Here is a 20,034-nt window from a genome sequence, read left to right on the forward strand (position 1 = left end):
TTCTTGAGACTATTGACAATAGAAATATAAAATTTGCTAAACCACCAGAAGGTAGTTATACAATATAAATTGTTATATAATTATAAGTATAATAATTTGTTTATTATTTACTAATTATATGAGAAATTTGAATGTTGTTTGTAATTACATATAAATACTATTTGGTTGATGTTGGATACTCCAATGAGTATGCATATTTAGATCCATATAAAGGTGAGAGATATCACTTACAAGATTTTAGGTGTCGTGGACAACTAAGAAATCGGCAAGAAGTTTTTACTCATACACATTCATCGCTACGTAATGTGGTAAAACGTTCTTTTAGAGTATAGAAACAGAGGTAGAGGATTTTACAAAACATGCATACTTATCCGTACAAAACGCAAGTTGAAATTGTAGCAGCATTAATGGCACTACATCAACAATATTAGAAGAGATCGCATGATAATGTAACATTTATAAAATTTGATCGCAATACTAATTTTATTCATGATAAGATTTTACCTAATGTTATTGCACGCTCAAGAAGTCATGGAAATTGTAGTCCTTCTAGAATGGATTTTATACGTGATAAAATTGTAGATAGTTTAATAGAACAATAAAAAATATTTTATATATTGTTTATTTCATGATGTAATAGCACTAGTTAAATCTACAATATTTCAATTCAAAACCATCAATATTAATGTCTTTTTTAGTTATTTTATAACCTCAATTTGAAAAGTTTACCTGTTTGGAATTATGGTAGCGGTGACAGTTTAAAGCGCTTTTCGCTTAGAAATGCATCAAAATAATATATTTTTTTATTTTTTAAAATTATTTTTAACATCAGCATACGAAAACAATATGAAAACAAAAAAACAATTATTTTTAGGAAAAAAAATAAAAATTTCAAAATTTTTTAGAACGTGGTGCAAACAATAACCAAACACATTAAACTACTTTTTATTCAATCTCAATTTCAACTACAATTCTAACGAAACATATATAAAATCAAATCAATCTCAACTAAAAATATTAAAAAAAAAACAATTTTTTTTAAACTATAATCACAAAAGCTACCACATTAGCAAACGCATCGAGTCACCTTTCTTTTGTTAAAGACTGTAATTGTGATTCTGAGAGTCCCACCACAAGCACAACGTAACAACGGTCAAGTAGCAGCTCTCCTGGAACTCGGAGGCTAAATTGTTCAGCATCAGCAATTCATAATATTTTTTAATTTCTCTTGGCAATATTCTGGTTGAAAGGTTTCCGATACTAAAGCATGACTTCTGTAGCAGGGAATGACTTCTGTTCATAAATAAAGGATGAGAAGCCACTTTTAAGTCTTTGAGTTTCCTGCTCGTAATGGCATTTTATGAAATAAAAAAATCCAAGTAGAAACTACTCGAAGGCAGCAACACCAGGTTGGTTGTTCCAAAAAAAGTGCATTTGAGTAGACTGTTTGTGACTTGGGAATTTCAGCAAATAAGGCCTGGAATAATCTGGCTCATGTAATACCTCCTGTAACTTTAAGTTCTTTCCTTGATCTAGTTCAGATAATTATAGCTTAGCAATGAATGCATTTAGATTTTAGGCAACAAACGTTCTTGTAAAAAGGAAACACAAAACAATTGAATAAGTTATGGATTAACAAGAATTCTTACAAGAATGTAATGCACATCCAAGAAATAAGCAAATGCACTACTTGGACATGTCGCTGACATATAAACCAGCAAGTTTGTGGATTGATCATCACAGAGCTGGTGCATGAAGGCAACAGAATAAGGAGAAAATCCAACCTCGGCAACAGAAATTAACAAAAAAACTAAATCATGTTATGAAAATGTTGTTCATTCAGACTCATGTTATTATGGATTGTAACAATTTCCTTTTCAGCCTGTATATCCTTTCTTTTGATTTGTGCATTATTATTTCTTTAGCCTATATATCATTTCTCTGGGTTTGTGCATTATTAAATAAGTGGGACAGTACCGTTTGTTCAGCCTGTATTTGTTGTGATTTGTTGACATGTGCATTAAATAAGTGGGGCAGTGATATCATTAATAACACTTGCATGCTGTCACCCAGGAGAGCTGTTGTGATTTGTTTGGGAAATAGTATCATGTTTGTTAGAGATAAGATTCTGCATTTTTTGCATGTGATTGGTTTTGATCTGACCAAAAATTCAATATTCCCTATTCTTTTTTAGTTTGCAGCCAAATGTTTTTTCTTTTTTAGTTTGCAAATGTTATGAAAATGTTATTCATTCAGACTCATGTTACTGTGGATTGTAACAGTTTCCTTTTCAGCTCGTATATCCTTTCTTTTGATTTGTGCATCATTATTTCTTTAGCCTATATATCCTTTTTCTAGGTTTGTGCATTATTAAATAAGTGGGACAGTACTGTTTGTTCAGCCTGTATTTGTTGTGATTTTTTGACAATCTATGCATTAAATAAGTGGGGCAGTGATATCATTAATAACACTTGCTTGCTGTCACCCAGGAGAGCTGCTGTGATTTGTTTGGGAAATAATATCATATTTGTTAGAGATAAGATTCTGTATTTTTTGCATGTGATTGGTTTTGATCTGACCAAAAATTCAATATTCCCTATTCTTTTTTAGTTTGCAACCAAATGTTTTTTCTTCTTTAGTTTGCAGCCAAATGTTTTTTCTTTTAGTTTATCTGTCTCAATGCATGTGATGGATTTTGCTGGGGGTGTTTTTGGATTTTCCTTTATGCTGTTTTGTGGGTGGTGAAATGTCAGTTCTTCAGAGTTATTATGGAAATCGTTTTTCTTGCGGGTGGGTTCCAAGGTTTGCAGTAGGCTATTGATGTTTTTTTGGTTTCTTTTAAATTCAAGTCTGCATTTCTTTGGCCACTAGTTGTTGCACTTTCTTTTGTTTTTTCTCCATTGCCTCTCCTGCTAGTTGTTGCACTCTTTTTTGTTTTGATTGTTTAATTGGTTTGTCATTTATCTTTTGAGGCTGATTTTATTTGTTGTTCATGTGTTCCACAGAGGCCTTTGGTCATCTTTGTTCAGCCACCTTTTAAACTTCAGACTCTTCTGCTCTCTGCATCTTGGTAAGCATTGCCTTGGGTTTCTTTCATCTTTTAAGGTGTTGTTCATTTTCTTATTCTGCTATGGGTGTTGAGTTTTTGTTTTGTGGTTTGTTGTTCCATTCATCTATGTACCTTTCCATTCATCTATCTTTCTGGTTCTTTTCTCCCTTTTCAATTGCTTTTACCATGTTGTTACTGTTTTGATTTTCCCTTTTTTTTTGTTTGTCAGCATCTTCTATTTTGTTGTCATTTGTTACCATCTACTGTTTTGGTTGTGCTTTGTCCAATAAAAAACTTCAGTGTGGTCATGTTGTCATGTTCCTTGCATTTTCAGGGCTACCTCAATTAAGGATGACCCCGACATGCCCTAATTACCCAAAGTGAGATTTAACCAGCAACAATCATACCCCAACGTTTGAGGCAGGGGATCATGTGTCATCTTATGCATAACTTTCTTCCCGTTTTTACACGAATTTCATTGAAATTCTGGTGGCTAGCCTTTCAATAGTATTGCATCGGTGTTAGATTTGAGTGTTTATCATGTTGAACTAAGAGGCTGATAATTTTTTGAATCATGGGACCCCTGATTAAAAACTTAGTGAAAATTGTTGATTCTAGTCATAGCTTTCTTTTTTGCCTTAAAAATTTAATGGCTGGTGATTGTGATGTCAAACATAGGAGGTTCCACTTTGCTAGGTTCCCATAATACATGTTAGTGATGCTCACATTTTCAGTCACATGCATGAAATTTTCAGATCTCTATTGACAGCAATCACAGTAAAACTATCAGCCACACTACCTCCATTTCAACAGTTATACATGCATGTCAATGGGGTTAATAATTTGCTAGCTTTTTTCAGGTTTCCCTTCAATTGAATTATAGAGTTCAATGCATATTTATGGATGTGGAGCTTCAGGGGATTTCTCTAATCAACAAAAAGCCAAACATTGACTTAAGAATTTAGCATTTTGATTTAAAAGAAATGGGCCATACATCACATAATTTGATATTTGCTTTAAAGCATTGAGTTTACATTTACTTAGATTTACTTTGGGATAGAACCTCAGTTGAAGGAGATGCTAGGTCTTTGATCGGTTGCATTCTCTTATTTTTTTCAATTGATAATTCAGCTCAATTAATCTTTGAAGATGGTTCCCTCGGTTTGAGAGAGCCACGATCAATAACTTATAAATTTGTCAGATGGTGTTACATTGTCCTTGGCATCTTGAGAATGAGAAGACTGAGTTCCTTTTTTTGCTATACTGTGATGTGTAAAGGTCAGCAAGCATGTGGAAATAGAAAACAGATGATATTCGAATTCATTTATGTTGTTATTGGATATTAATTTGTTTAGTTGTTGGAGTCCTCTGTTTGCTTCTTTTGTTGGATCCTAATCATTTTTACTTCCAGATTGCTTTTTTCTCTTTTATGGGTTGGAGGATATCATCGTCTATTTTTTATATTTGTCGTGCGTGTATCTAGCATGTGCATGCAGACTTTAAACTTTATAGATACAACATTTTCAATTCTTCTTCAAGTTAAGGCTTTTTTTTTTCAGTTCTCTGATTTTCTTATTTGTGTTGTTTGGTTTGGTTGTCCTGCTTTGTGCTCACTTTTTGTTCTTTATTATTTTGCAATTGTGCCTGGCAGACGATATTAGGCTTTTGGTGTTTTTCCTACTAATTCGGTGTCTTGCTTCTGCTCCGTCTCTCTTAAAAGTCTGCTACTGCAGCTAGATATTGCGTTTCTGTTTGGTTAAGAGCAACCATCACGCTTGCACAGGACAAGCAAGCCTTTTATTTTCAAGTTATTTGTTACCTTTCCCCATTTCCAAGCATGTATGCCTACAATCCTTTGTCTGCGGTCGATACTAATGAAATAGTGATATTTGATGTTTTACATGTTAGCTAAATTTATGTGTTAAGTTCAATTTATTTTTTCATGGCACTGTCAATAATATACTTTTTCATGTTTGAAAAGTAAATTATTTTCGAGCTATTAAGCTAGTCTTAGATAGGATATGCTATTCAACTAACTTTGAAAACAATAATTCCATAAAATTTAGACGCCATTTCAACATGTAAATTTCACATAATGTACCGTCCATCACACAACACTTTTTACATCGAAGCATTGTTTAATCTAGGACATGGCAGGATCGAACAAGAAACCATGCCAGATTTGACCTCACCCAAAACACAAGGTTTCAGATCAGATTTACTTTGGGTAGAACCTCAATTGAAGGAGATGTTAGGTCTTTGATCGGTTCCATTCTCTTATTTTTTTTCAATTGATAATTCAGCTAAACCCATAATTTATAACATTTCTATTAGCGTAGATAAAGATGCAATTTATAACAAATGTTGGTGATCAGATAAACCCATAATTGTAGTCAATTAACATAAAATGTGATAAATAGAACTAACAGCACAAAATTGCTGGATATGTATTCAAAAAAGGATTTAATTCTTTCCAATAAAATTGTTTGCAAAATATTCACAGCTTAAAAATGACAACGCTAATAAATTGATAGACAACATTCATTATTCTTTCTTCACTTATAGTAAATTCTCTAGCTGGTGTTCCAATTACACCATAAAATTATTTTCCCATGTCCTTTTTATCAGTTAAATCAAAGTTTATTAGACTTAGTTAAGAAAAAAAAATCTTGAATTTGTTACTTGAGTCATCATTATCATTATATGTTGACGATGGCAAAAACCAAGTTAATTAATCTGCTAAGGCTGACCTAATATGCTAATTTTCTAATATGTTAATCCACTCCTACAATGTTTTTTAGACAATAACAAAAAATATAAAAAATACATATTTGATACGCTGGATTTTGTTTATGCATTATTCTGCTGTAACTATCTTTCTCACGAGGTTTCATTAAAATGCAAATCCAGTGTTTAAGGGCCCATGAGCTTGGTCATGAAACCGAGATAATCGTAAAAAAATAAATTAAAAAAACATTTTTTGACTAGGGTTCAAATGTCATAACCAATAACCTTAATCTTAAGCCCAAGATAACTTCACCAATAAAACTCTTAACATATAAAGAAAAAGGAACAAAAAAGACAAGAAGGCTGAGAATATGATTCCACTGTCCTATAATTTATATGTCCCTATAAATCATATTTATACATATTTAAAGCATACTAGATTTGCCTAAAACACAATCCCTAAAAGTAGAAATCTCTTGCAAGTTACTAAGCAATCAATAGTGAAATCAGGCTTCACTAAAAGATAAACTAACATGTGCAACTCTAAACAAAAATCATTGTGATATGGCTCAATTGAAATAATAAAATTCAAATCCTCTTTCATCCTTAAGTTACTGGACACATTCAATTCTAAGACTATATTTACAATAAAAAATAGAGTGAGGAGGCGGTGAACTACCATGCAAGCTCCTTGAATATTTCTAGGCAACACCTGCTGTTGATACTGTAAGTCAAGCAAAATGAAGTCAATTTAGGTTTACATTTTGAATACTATTCTCAAATCATTAGATCGACATAATATAATGCAAAGTAAAACTAAATTAATCATGAAATCTAATTTTAAATCAAACCAATATAAATGATGCAATTAGAAAAAAATTTATTAAGAAAAAAAAAGAGTTAATTAAGTTAATCCGCCGGATATATAATCTATGTTATAAAAATATGATAACTAAATAAAAAGCAAATCCAATATTGAAAAATTAAATGACAAAACAAAATTTTTCTAATTAATATAAAACCCTTACGTTTATACAACTTCAATTATTGATTTTAAACCTATCATGTCAGTGTTTCTGCTCTAAGTCTTAACTCAATTTTATTATCGCTTTTTCCTTGCACTATTTCTTTATCTAATTTTCCAATGTTTTATTTTTTTTAACTAGATTTTATACATACATGACTACCCGACGCCAACGCTTGCAATCATCATATGTAATTAATAATGAGCAAGATTCTCCATATATTTCATCACAACAAGAAAATGAAACTTATATTTGCTCAGTTGGTACGTTAACACGGTCATCAAGGCTAGCTACAAATCTTGATCCTAGGCCTTCCAATGCTCAGCTTTCACATTTTTATCAAGGAGAGAGCTCACGTTCTCAACCTTCATTGTATTCTCAAAACCAACAAGATCATGATTGTTTAGCTTCTACAAACAATCAATCTCGCTCATTACAATCATCAACTGTATCATACGCTGATAGTCTTGCTGCTTCTGGTTCAACCTGTGTTGATCATAAACTTACAGCTTCTACAGTTAAGCAACTAATGATTGGGCAAGCTTCATATAAAAAAAAAAAGTTTGTTTTTTAAATTTTTTTTCTTTTGGTTTTTTTTTATTCTAAGACTTTTAGTTATCCATTGACATCTTCTTTGGCTCATTTTTTTTCTTATGAAGTACAAATGAGTATATTGACTTTGGTGACAAAACATTCAAATGCTCTCATTGCAAGGCTTTTTTCTGGCTTGATGAGAAGCTTGCACGCTCAACCAAAATGAATCCACAATTCTCACTCTGTTGTCTTGGTGGAAAGATTAGGCTTCCACGACCATTATAGATGCCTTATGTTCTTGATGAACTTCTAGACCTTGCATTTGGTGAAGCTTCTAAGAAATTCCGCACAAATATTCGAGCCTACAACTCTATGTTCGCTTTTACATCCATAGGGGCTAATATAGATCACTCAGTCAATCGTCAACCCGGGCCCTATGTTTTTAAGATAAATGGCCATTGTCATCATTTAATGGGTTCTCTTTTGCCTTCTGATGGAGAGACTCCAAAGTTTGCTCAACTTTATATTTATGACACTACAAATGAAGTTGCAAATCGACTAGCACTGTTTCCACATAGGAGCTCTGCTTCAACTTTATATGAATCTATTATCAAAGATCTTATTGACATGCTTAATTCAACTAACTGTTTAGTTGGCTTATTTCGTCATGCTTCACAAAGGTTGTCAATGTCTGACAATCCTGGATCTAAACTACGGTTGCTTGGTCAAAGAACTCATGACTCGAGATAGTATAATGACCCATCTTCAGATGATATTGGTGGCTTGATTGTTGGAGATATTGGTGATTAGCATTCAGAATGAGATATTGTTATTAAAAGTTCGTCAGGGACTTTACAAAGAATCTCTAAATTGCATCCAAAATTTATGTCATTGCAATATCCTCTTTTTTCTCCATTTGGTGAAGATGGTTACCGAACTAATATTAGTTTTGCCAACCATGATAATCAAGTTCCTAGAAGGCGTCAAAATGTACCAATGAGAGCTTTTTATGCGTATCTTATTAATGAGAGGGAATATGGTGAAGACACTATTACAAAAGGTGATCGTCTTTACCAATAATTTTTAGTTGATGCGTTTACCAATGTTGAAGAAGACAGGCTTGATTACATTAGAATGAACCAAAATAATCTTCAGACTGAGCACTATCAAGGCATTAATGAAGCTGTTCTTAGAGGGGATATTCAAGGGTCAAAAACAGGAAAAATTATTCTCCCCTCTTCTTTAACTGGTAGCCCACGATACATGATAAATAATTACCAAGATACTATGGCCATTTGTAGGGCATATGGAAATCCAGATCTTTTCATCACATTCACATGCAATACAAGCTGGCCTGAAATTCGAAAAGAGCTTAAAAAAGGCAGACTTTATAAACATGAAGACAAGCCTGATATAATCACACGTGTTTTTAGAGCAAAGGTTCTTGACATGTTGAAGTTCATCAAATCTGGTGTCCCTTTTAGCAAGACAATTGCTGGTAATTAGGCCTTACCCATTTCTTTTCTTTCTCATCATGTAAATCTTTATTTATTTATTCTTATTTGATTTCATTTTGCAACTTGATAGATGCATGCGCAATTGAGTTTCAAAAGAGAGGGCTTCCACATACACATATTTTGGTTTGGCTTGCCTCTGAATTTAAATGTTGAACTGCTGATGATGTTGACTCGATTATTTCTGTTGAAATACCAGATAAGAATATTGATCCTTTATGTTATGAAATTGTCTCTAAGTTCATGGTACATGGTCTATGAGGCGTTGCAAAGCCGAATGCACAATGCATGCTGGAATGTAGATGTGCAAAGTCATTTCCAAAAAAATTCAAAGACTCAACTGTTTTTGGTGAGAATGGGTTTGTTTATTATAAGCGACGTGAATGCAACAATAATTTTGTTCTCAAAGATGGAATTATACTTTGCAATGACTATGTTGTTCCATACAATAAAGAACTTTTAATGCGGTATAATGCACATATAAATGTTAAGATATGCTGTCAATCAATGCTCATCAAATATCTATTTAAATATGTCAACAAAGGGCCTGATAGATGTAGTATGGTGCTCCAAAATGAAACAAATGATGAGATACAAGCACATCTTAATTGTCGTTTTATCTGCCCTTATGAAGCTGTTTGGCGTCTTTTCCAATTTCCAATCCATTCAAGAAACCCTCCAGTTGAAAGACTTCAGGTTCATTTGCCTTTTCAATAAAATGTTGTCTTTTCAGGTAGCGAGTCTCTCCATTCTGTTCTTAGAAGGCCGGGTATTAATAAAACAATGCTTACTGAATGATTCGAATGCAACAAGAAAGATTCTAATGCATGAGAACTTTGCTATTCAGAATTTCCAAGCAAGTATGTATGGGATGTTGGGAAAAAAGAATGGGTTACAAGATCAAAGGGGTTTAGCCTTGGGCATTTAACATATATACATCCTGCTACCGAGGAGCTTTATTTTTTACGATTGCTTTTAAACCATATTAAAGGGCCAACAGGATTTGTTGATTTAAGAAAAGTTGATGGAATTGTTTATCCAACATTTCAACTTGCTTGCAAAGCATATGGGCTTTTAAGCGATGATAAAGAATGGTCTGAGGCTTTTTGTGAAGCCATCACAACTGCAACGTCTCCACAACTTAAACAACTTTTTATCAGCATTGTTTTATTTTGTGAAATTATTGATCCTTTGGTTTTATTCAATCAGTTTTGGCATTCAATGCACGATGATATCCTTTATAGGTTGAGAACATCTTTTAAAATGCCAAATTTGATTTTATCTGATGATCAGCTTAAAAATTATATGTTATATGAGCTTGAACAACTTTTCAATGATGCTGCAACAACACTTCAAGATCATAAATTGCCAATGCCTAATGGCCAATTGTTAATTGAAATTAGGAACAAGCTTCTAAGAGAAGAACTTAATTATGATCTTGCTATTCATTAAATCTCCCCCTTCTCAACAATCAAAAGAAAATAATATATGATTCAGTTGTTGCAGCTGTCCTTCAAAAGAAACAAAGTTTAATCTTTATTCATGGTTATGGAGGAACTGGTAAAACTTTTTTATGGCATACAATCATCAATCAGATCAGATCTGAGGGCTTAGTTGTCCTTACTGTGGCCTCATCCGGTATTGCATCTCTTTTATTGCCAGGCGATTGTATAGCCCATTCAAATTCAAGATTCAAAATCCCATTTACTATTGATGAATTATCAACATGTGCCATCAAGAAAAACACACATCTCTCTAGCCTTTTTGAAGTAACTTCTCTTATAATTTGGGATGAAGTGCCAATAAATAACAGGTATTGTTTTGAAACCCTAGACCGTTCAATGCGTGATGTCCTCTTAGGGTGTGACAATTATAGTTAAGATCTTCCATTTAGTGGTAAAATAGTTTTTTATTTAGCGGTAAAATAATTTTGCTTGGAGGTGATTTTCGCTGGATATTGCCAGTTATTCCTAGTGGAACAAAAAAAGAGATAATTAATGCTTCTCTAAGCAGCTCAGCTTTATGACCTAAATTTACTGCACCATTAATGAGTGGTTTGAAATCGAACCAAATAGGTTCCAGCTTGCTCTCCAAGTAAAAAGATTTTTCCCCTGCGTACATATAATCGTCTCAATAGTGGCTGTACGATCTCATCAGTACTCTATCTAAGAAAATATCACAGTTGATGCAGGCGTATCTGTGCTAAGAGAAAACCTGGTGAAAAGCCTAGACGGTATAGGTCGTCCGTTTACATCAGTACTCTACTTGTATTCATAACACCTCTACCTTCCGTCTGTCACCCATAGTTATAAAACCCGGACCGGCCCGGCGGGTCGACCCGGGACCCGGTCGACCCGGGCACTGGACCGGTTCGGGTTGCTCAAAAGACCGGTGAATGTAAAAAACCGGTCAGACCCGGTCAACCCGGCGGGTCGACCCATGACCCGGTCGACCTGGGCAAACCCGGGTGAGACCCGGCATATATATATATACATCTTATCTTTACTCACAGGAAAAGTCGTTCAAGGCTTCAAGCAGAAGAACATTTAACTCTGCCCTAATTTTTTTTCGAACAGAAGAAGAAATATTGTGATTGAGGTGAATATTTATCACTGGTGAATCAATTCAAAGGCATCACTGGTGAATCGATCCCATCCAGCTTCTACAAGCAGAGAATATCGTGATTGAGGTGAATATTTCTCTTTCTCTATCCAGATCTCCCTTGTCTCTTGGGTTAGTAACAATATCGTGATGGTTTTATTATTGGCTTCTTCTGTCTTGCTTCAGCTAGATTGTCCCTTGGGTTAGTAATAATTTATCTTGAGAAGACAGCTTTAGGCCCTAACTGTTAGCTTCATCTGCTATTATAATATTTCTCTTAGCAATTATTCTTAACTGTTAGCTTTAGTTCTTGCTGTTAGCCGAACACAGAACAAAGCCTCCTATACTTGAAGCCACCACAATCCAAACCGTTCTCTTCTTGGATTCACTATGCAAATGAGAAGGATTTACCATCTTCATGATCTCTACCCCATTCAAAATGGCGTTGACCTTCATAAGACTACTAACAGTCGAAGGTCCAATACTCCCTTGCACAGCCCCTAAATCATTAGAATCCACAATAAAGTCTATGTACATTGGTGATGAAAGTACATGGAATGTAAGGGATGACAAATCAAGATCATTGTAGGCAGAGTAATCGTTTAGGTACACATCAAAGTACAACTGACTAAGTGAAGTACTAACAATATCACAGAAATGTAATCGAACCAAGTGTCGAACCCCACCAGAACCCACAGGAAAATTCCATGTGATATTAAATCTTGACTGCAATGGGTTATTATCCTTATTCATCTACTGTGCAGTGATATATACATTTTCGGGCGCAATCTCCCTACTAGCACCCCCACTCTGATAATTAGGAACATGAGTAGTGACTGCACGTTTAGCAGCAGATTTCAAAACAAGAAAATCCTCATCAGGAATCCAGGTTCTCCACAAAGTATCATTGAAATCCTTAGGAGCTGAAAACACTTCAATTGCATTCACAAACCCAAAACTTGATTCACCAGCAGGACTAAACAGAATCTCAAGAGCATTATCATTACTAGACAGAGAACCAGTATAAGTTTATTAATTTTCTCTTAACAGTTTAGTTCAATCTTTATATTTATCCTTTGATTAATTTGATATCGTTTTACTAGTTGGTTCTTGAGTGGTGGATGATTATTAGTTCAATTTGATTAATAAAGTCAATTTTACTATTTTGATTTGTCTGTTATTGCCATAGATTTAAGAATTGATTTGTGAATTAACTAGTATTACTTGCCATAGATTATAAGAATTGATTTGTGAATTAAATAGTATTACGAACTTAAATTCTTAGTATAATTTATGTGGGTGCTTAGTTATTTAGAATTGATTTGGTTTACTACAGCTCCTTAAAATGTCTTCTCAACATGGTAGCACTCCAAGTAGCGATCCTTCAACTGCTCATTCATCTGAACCTTCAATTTCCATATCAACATCAAGTGGTATAAGAGGAAAAACAGATTTGGCATGGGGTCATTGCAGAGAAGCTCCTGAACTTAGTGTGGGATGTAAGAAAACCAAATTAGTATGCTTATATTGTGCCAAAGTCTTTGCGGGTGGAGGCATTAATCGATTCAAGCAACATTTAGCTGGAGCGAAAGGAGAAGTGGAACAATGTCGCAAATGTCCTCCAGATGTTCGTCATCAAATGCTTTTGAATCTTCAGGGGAATATTGAAAAGAAAAAGAGAGCTAGAGAAATGAAAGCAGATTTCAACCCATATAGTGTTGAACAAAGAGAGCATGAAGAGAGGATGATTAAACAATTAGAAGATGATGATAAAGGTGAAGACGACGATGATGATGATGAAGCTGATGGTAAGAAGCAAATGTTACCACCAAAGGTTGCCAATAAAGGAAAGAGTAAAATCACTAATGTTGTTAAACAATCAACTGCAAGTTGTGGAAAACAGAAAGAAAATGCAACATTAGGGGCATATTTTATTCCACGAACAACTCATGGTGCTCAAAAGTCTCTCCAAAGTTGTTGGAAGAATAAAGAAGTTATTGAACGATGTGATCTTGCTATAGCAAAATGGATGATTGATGCATGTGTGCCATTCAATGCTGCTAACTCTGTTTACTATCAGCATGCTATAGATGGTATAACAGCAATGGGTCCTGGTTATAAAGGACCAAATTTTCATGCTCTTCGTGGTTATTACCTAGCAAAGGCGGTTGATGAAGTGAAGATTTTTGTTGAGAGTTATCGAGAAATTTGGAAGAAGACTGGTTGCACATTGATGGCTGATGGATGGACAGATCAAAAGAGGAGAACTTTAATTAATTTCTTAGTATATTGTCCTAAAGGGACTGTTTTTTTAAAAACAGTAGATGCATCAGAGGCCTCAAAAACTGCTATGTTGTTGTATAAGTTGTTTAGAGAGGTTGTTTTATTTGTTGGGCCTGAAAATATTGTGCATATGGTAACTGACAATGCTGCTAATTATGTTGCTGCTAGCAAGTTGTTGGTGGAAGAATTTCCTTCAATATTTTGGTCTCCTTGTGCTGCTCATTGCATCAACCTCATACTCCAAGATGTTGGTAAGCTACAATCAGTTTGTTCTGTTGTTGATCATGCTTCTAGTATTACAAAGTATATTTATAATCATTGCTATCCATTGCATTTGATGAGGAAGTTCACTGGAGGGAAAGAAATATTTCGGCCAGCTCCTACTCGCTTTGCTACGAATTTCATTACTTTGCAAAGCATTTTAGTACACAAAGATAATTTGAGAGCTATGGTGACATCTAGAGAATGGGTCTCCTCTGCTTATGCTAAAGATAATAAAGGAAAAAAGTTTGTTGATAATGTGTTGAACTCTACATTTTGGGAAGAATGTGCATCGATTGTAAGGATGACTGAACCATTAGTTCGAGTTCTACGAATTGTTGATAGTGATGATAGACCTGCTATGGGATATTTATATGAGGCTATCCATTCTGCAAAGGAAGAAATGTTGAGGAGATTTCAAAGGAAAAGGGCTAAGGTGCAACCTTTCTTAGACATCATTAACACTAGATGGGATGGACAATTGTATAGGAAGCTTTATGCAGCGGGATTTTGGTTGAATCCTCGATTTCAATATGATGTCAATCTAATGGATAGATATACAAACACTATTTCCGGACTTCTAGATGTTGTTGAGAAGCATGCAAATGGAAATGCAATTCTGCTAAGCAAGCTTACAAGTGAAATGAAGTTGTTTAGGAATGCAGAACATGACTTTGGTAGAGTGTCCGCGAGAAATGATCGCACCCTTTTACCTCCAGGTATATTATTATTTTCATATTCAATGTAATTTAAAAATATTATCTTGACATAATCTTACTTATTAATTTTGTATATAGATGAATGGTGGGTGTTATATGGAACTTGTGCTCCAAATCTCCAAAAGCTAGCTATACGAGTTTTAAGTCAAACTTGTAGTTCTTCAGGATGCGAGAGGAATTGGAGTATTTTTGAGCACATCCACTCTAAGAAGAGAAATCGATTGGAGCATCACAGACTCAATGACCTAGTTTACGTCCACTACAATTTGAGATTAAAACAAAAGTAATTTATTTTCTCTAATTCTTTAAAAGTTATTTATATTATTAAGTAGCATCATTAATACTTATACTTTGATTTTGTAGAAATTATTGGAAAGGACAGAATTATGATCCAATTAATTTTGAGGCATTTTCTAACACTGAAAATTGGGTAGTAGAAGATAATCCATCATCTTTAACAACCGAAGAAGTAGAAATCTTTCACCGTGATTTATCAACCATGACCATTCAAGATACTTTAAATGAAGGTAATAGAAGATTTGATCCTTTAGTTATAACTTTGTTTGAAAATGAATTATTATTTAACATGTAATGTTTATTGGTTAATTATGTTTCAATTGTAGATTTGATAAATATTAATGAGATTGAAGATGAATGTGATGATGAAGATACAGAGGAGAATGATGATGTTTCGATAGGCATTAATGAGGTTGGCTCAATTCCATTGACATTTGATTCAAATTTTGCTCCTATGGACACTGAAGAACTTAATGTCTATATTCAACCCGAGTAAAGATGTTATGTTAGAAAAGCGTTGACATTCAAATGAGGTCTTGTACTTTACCATTCTCTTTTTACAATTCTACTAATGTTAAGTGTTTAGCATGTTCTAAAATCTTTTACTTTTTTAATGCAGCTGAAGATGTTGATTCATGGATTCTAATGCAAAGTGGAGTCAGGATGTTGATTCATGGATTCTAATGCAAACTGGATTTTGGATGTTGTCACCTTATATCTATCATGTTACTTTATTTATTTTTAGAACAACTTGTTATTTTATTATCCTTGTCTTTAATATCTTTAAATTATGTTAAAGATTTGTTTATTTGAAGACAAATGCACATTCTAATCTATTGATGCTAATTAATTATGCTAGTACATATATTAATGTGATATTTTCTTGATAATTATGATATTTTAATTCAAAACAACTATATTAATGTGTGTCTTGGTGTTTTATCCGGGTTGACCCGGGTTGACCCACAAACCCGTGACCCAGTTACTTTACCGGGTCAATGACCGGGTCGGGTTTTATAACTATGCTGTCACCCTTCTATCTTATCAACTCCCTCTCTGCAGCTTTCATTTTATAATTACCGGCATCCGGCATCCGGCATCCGGCATCTTTTATTTGTTCTTTAAATAAACTTCATATTATCCCCCCTGACTCACAAACAGAACACCAGACACAACAATTACAATAAAAAAACACAATTGCAACATGGGGGTGGTAGCACCCACCTCATCCACATGGACTTTTGTTGGAATAATAAAATCAGTATATTTTACCTCACTATACAATAAAACCATTAATAGAGATAATTCCAACAATATAAACGAAAAAAACCACATGAACAACTTACTTCTTCTGAGAAAGACCGTAATGATATCCCCGTACGGTATTCCTCGCGCAGAAATACCGCTTAACCCCTTATAAGACATTTACCATCTGTGATTTCAATTTCTGCCCTCATGCAATCAAAGGGTGCTTTTCTTCGCATTGAAAATTGCTGAAAAACTACTTGAGAATTCCTTCATTTTAAAATAACAAAATCTAAAAGAAATAAATTAAAATTAAAAAAAAACTACTATCATTACTATTTTTTTTATAACAAAACTCTGCACGTATAGTCAGAAAAATAACCTTGTGAGACTCTAAAACATGTCACAAAAAGAGGAGGAATTGAAAGCAGAGGGCTGCAAGACATAAATGTATTTCTTAAGTAAAAGAAGGTCGCTTCCTCCTCCTATTTACCAGCAACCGGGAAAGTTATCTCACAGGATGAACCATTCTACTACAATCATGCTTCTTGCGACGACATCTGTGATGGGTTTTTGAATCAAATGTGTTCTCTCCAACCATTTCCATCTTAGAATCTGCATCGGGAGGAGCAAGGAAAGGTTCAATTACAGTCTCTTAACAAAAGAAAGGTGAGTAAAAAAACTGTGAGGGTGTACCTTGAAAGTGGTGTCCCCAAAACAACAACCTGGCATCATCCTCTTCCTCATCAACCTCATCTCCGTAACCAAACTCAGCATCCCCTCTATACCCAGGCTCACTCCCATATCCAGACTCACTATCCAAATTCCCAATAACATTACCCACTCCCAACAAATTCTCTTTCTCCTCCCTTTCTTTTACCGAATTCTTTGCTTGATTGACATCGGACGCCCAATTCGCGTCCCCATTCACAAACAGCTCCCCACTCGAGTCCGTCCCCACCGCCACATGGAAATCCGAGCAAGTCCCATGAGCCGCAGACGCCGCGCCAACCGAGCAGCACCGCCGGGTCCCACTTCTGTCGGAGCTCCGGCCGGACATAGAACGGGATCCTCTCCGCCGCCTCTTGCGCTTGATAAGGCGTAAGGTGCCTCGCTTGTAGGGTCTGCTGGTAACAGCGGGGACGGGTTTATTGTTGGTGTTGTTATGGTCATCTTCAAGGAGAGTGAGCTTGGAAAGGTCGATGGAATCGACGTTGGAAGGGAAAGAAGTGGAGCTATCGGAAAGGCAAGGGCGTTTAGTGAGAGTGGACGAAGAGGCGTGGGGTTTATAGCTGGTGGTGGGATCGGAATCGAGAAAGGGTCTCCATGAATGGAGCTGGAGAGTGCATGAGTTTAAGGACTGCCAAGAATTGTGAGCCATTGTTATTTATTTATTTATTTTATTATTTTTTGGGAATTTATGAGGGTTTGATTTGAGGTCCTGGATATTTTACAGTGAGTATTTATTACACAGAAAGTAATATCTGTACATTGAATAATTAATTGTCTTGTCGCTCTTACAGGAGGACGCGGAGGAGTGTAAATAACAGGAAAGCCAGAGAGAGTGAGAGACCCCACAGTCGAGCAATTATCACCTCACTTCACTTCCCTTTAGTTTTTTTAATTAACTAACTTTAGCATTATTTTGTGTATTTATGGTTTTAAAAAAAAAATAAAGTTAATTTTTATTTTAATATTTTTAATTTATTTTGATACATTGATATTATATATATTTTTTTTAAAATATATTATTTTGATATATTTTTAAATATAAAATATTTTAAAAAGTAGTCGCTACCACTCTTAATCATCCTTATTTGAATTCAATCACCAAAATTTGAAATTTCATCACGAGTTCGAGTCTCATTATTTTTATTTATTTGATAAAAATTAAACACAAAACAGTATGAATATGTGAAATTTTCAAATTCAAAGAGCTTTTACTTGAGAATGTATATTAAAGAATAATATAAATCATATCTTGAGATTTTAGTGTGTTTGTTTTTTAAGTAACTTTTGTGATTGTTGTTTTAAAAAATAAGTTTAAAAAAAGTGTGGTTAGTTAAATTTAGATGTGAGTTTGGTAAAAATTATGATTGAAATTTATGTGTAGCAAAAATATGTATAAAATGTTTGGTTGAAGTTTACAAAACTCAGTTAAAAAAAATATGTAAAAACTGTTTCACAAAAATTATGTTTCAAATTTAATTTTTATCAAACCCCACAGTAAAAAACACAATTTAATTTATTACTAAATACTTTGCTATGTTTGTTGCAAACACAAAAGTAATTGCAAAACAAACATATTTTTAAATTTTTAGATTAATTAGTTATTTCTCCTGATACTGTGTTTTTTTTTTTTCCCTATCCTTCTGTGGATCACAAATTTCACAGGAGCAGGACTTCAGTCCTCTGTTGAACAAGCTGAGGAAAATAGACTGCAGGGGTTTTACTACAATGATAGACTAATTCATTTATCATACCATCCCTCAACAAATCCCAGGTAAAAAATATCAGGAAGCAAGAAGTTTAACCAGATAATCCTTAGTTTAAAATCATAAATTTACAAATTACGAATGCAAACCCTGAAAACCCTCTACATGTTTCCCAATGACATCGTGCAGATGTTCTTGAAGTCCGGCAGCATATATAGTTGCCAAACTGAACGTCAGTAGGCGGCTGCAGTGTAAATACATATGAGACGGGCTTTGATGCCATCATTGGCTTTCCAGTAGTGACTGCATTTGACATCTGGCCAAAGCCGCCTTCATCGAATGGAAAAGACTCTCCGAGGAAAAAGAAGCCGTCTCTCCCCAACTTCTCTGCCTGAAATAACAACCAAACACATTCAGAGAGCGTTTGGCTACGTGGTTGCTACCACATTTAGTTGCTACCGCGTTTAGTTGCTACCGCAGTATTAGTTATTTGGTAAATGAGAAACCATTGTTTACTATTAATGGACCTACTAAAATATACGGACCCGTTTGCGTTTCTTTAAAAGCAGCTCCAAGTTGCTTTGCCTGCGTCTGCGTGGTAATTAGTGAAGTTTTTGTCAGGAAATGAAAGAGAAGTGAGAGCTCTCTCATGTTTTTCAAACCAATTTGATATGGGGTTTGCTATGGATGATGATATTTTTAATATCAATATTAGGGTTTGAGCCAATGAAAGGGTTCAAAGTGCAGTAAATAGTATTCTTAACAAAATATAAGTATTCTTAACAATAATCATATTGAAACAACCAGAGATTGTGATTTTTCGGAAAAAATAACAAAACATCAAACAATTTGTAGTTTTAAGTGTTCAGATTTCTATATAATTTAATTAACAAATAAAAAATATTTTATATTAAGTATTATTTATTTTATAATATAATAGCAGTAATTAAATTTATAATTTTTAAATTATTAATTATTAATTTTTTTGTTATTTTATAATTTTAATTTGAAAAGTATTTTTGTAACCAAACACATTAAACTACTTTTTGTTCAACCTCAATTTCAATCACAGTTTTAACCAAACATATATTTTTTCAAACCAACCTCAACTAAAAGTACTTTTTATAAAGCAATTTTTTTCAAATCATAACCACAACAGCTACCACAATACCAAACACACTCTTAATTTTCAACATTTTTTCGGATTCAATTTTTCCAAGTGCAAAAATAATAATAGAAAAGGAAATATTAAATTTATTCAAACTTGAGGGACCACAATGAAATGAAATCTACCAGGGATTACATGCTGAGGAAACTCGACCTTTTGCTTCTGTTTGCACGTTA

At 34.0% G+C, this 20,034-nt stretch overlaps 3 protein-coding genes across 5 annotated transcripts; 2 read left to right on the forward strand and 1 right to left on the reverse strand.

Moving 5' to 3' along the window:
- The first annotated feature begins 7,620 nt into the window (after window positions 1-7,620).
- Window positions 7,621-8,841, forward strand: LOC133691732 (uncharacterized). Its single transcript, XM_062112337.1, has 2 exons — window positions 7,621-8,059; window positions 8,423-8,841. The coding sequence occupies exons 1-2, from the start codon at window positions 7,621-7,623 to the stop codon at window positions 8,839-8,841; spliced, it is 858 nt and encodes a 285-aa protein (XP_061968321.1).
- Window positions 8,842-12,795: 3,954 nt separating this feature from the next.
- Window positions 12,796-15,506, forward strand: LOC133691733 (uncharacterized). The gene is made up of 4 exons (XM_062112338.1): window positions 12,796-14,713; window positions 14,792-14,996; window positions 15,077-15,240; window positions 15,337-15,506. The coding sequence occupies exons 1-4, from the start codon at window positions 12,796-12,798 to the stop codon at window positions 15,504-15,506; spliced, it is 2,457 nt and encodes an 818-aa protein (XP_061968322.1).
- Window positions 15,507-16,249: 743 nt separating this feature from the next.
- LOC133691847 (uncharacterized) lies at window positions 16,250-17,678 on the reverse strand. 3 transcript variants are annotated; one of them, XR_009841743.1, is made up of 3 exons: window positions 16,952-17,674; window positions 16,638-16,870; window positions 16,250-16,547 (listed from the first exon to the last, which is right to left on the reverse strand). XR_009841743.1 is itself a non-coding variant. In XM_062112461.1 (2 exons), the coding sequence occupies exons 1-2, from the start codon at window positions 17,634-17,636 to the stop codon at window positions 16,864-16,866; spliced, it is 663 nt and encodes a 220-aa protein (XP_061968445.1). In that variant the 5' UTR covers window positions 17,637-17,678; the 3' UTR covers window positions 16,549-16,863. The 3 variants fall into 3 exon arrangements, 2 of the variants coding, with proteins under 2 accessions (XP_061968445.1, XP_061968444.1); XM_062112461.1 differs by lacking the exon at window positions 16,250-16,547 and having other exon boundaries at window positions 16,549-16,870; window positions 16,981-17,678; XM_062112460.1 differs by lacking the exon at window positions 16,250-16,547 and having other exon boundaries at window positions 16,549-16,870.
- Window positions 17,679-20,034: the final 2,356 nt, after the last annotated feature.

The sequence above is a fragment of the Populus nigra genome, chromosome 4 (genome assembly GCF_951802175.1).
Source record: "Populus nigra chromosome 4, ddPopNigr1.1, whole genome shotgun sequence".
In the NCBI taxonomy this organism is placed as follows: domain Eukaryota; kingdom Viridiplantae; phylum Streptophyta; class Magnoliopsida; order Malpighiales; family Salicaceae; genus Populus; species Populus nigra.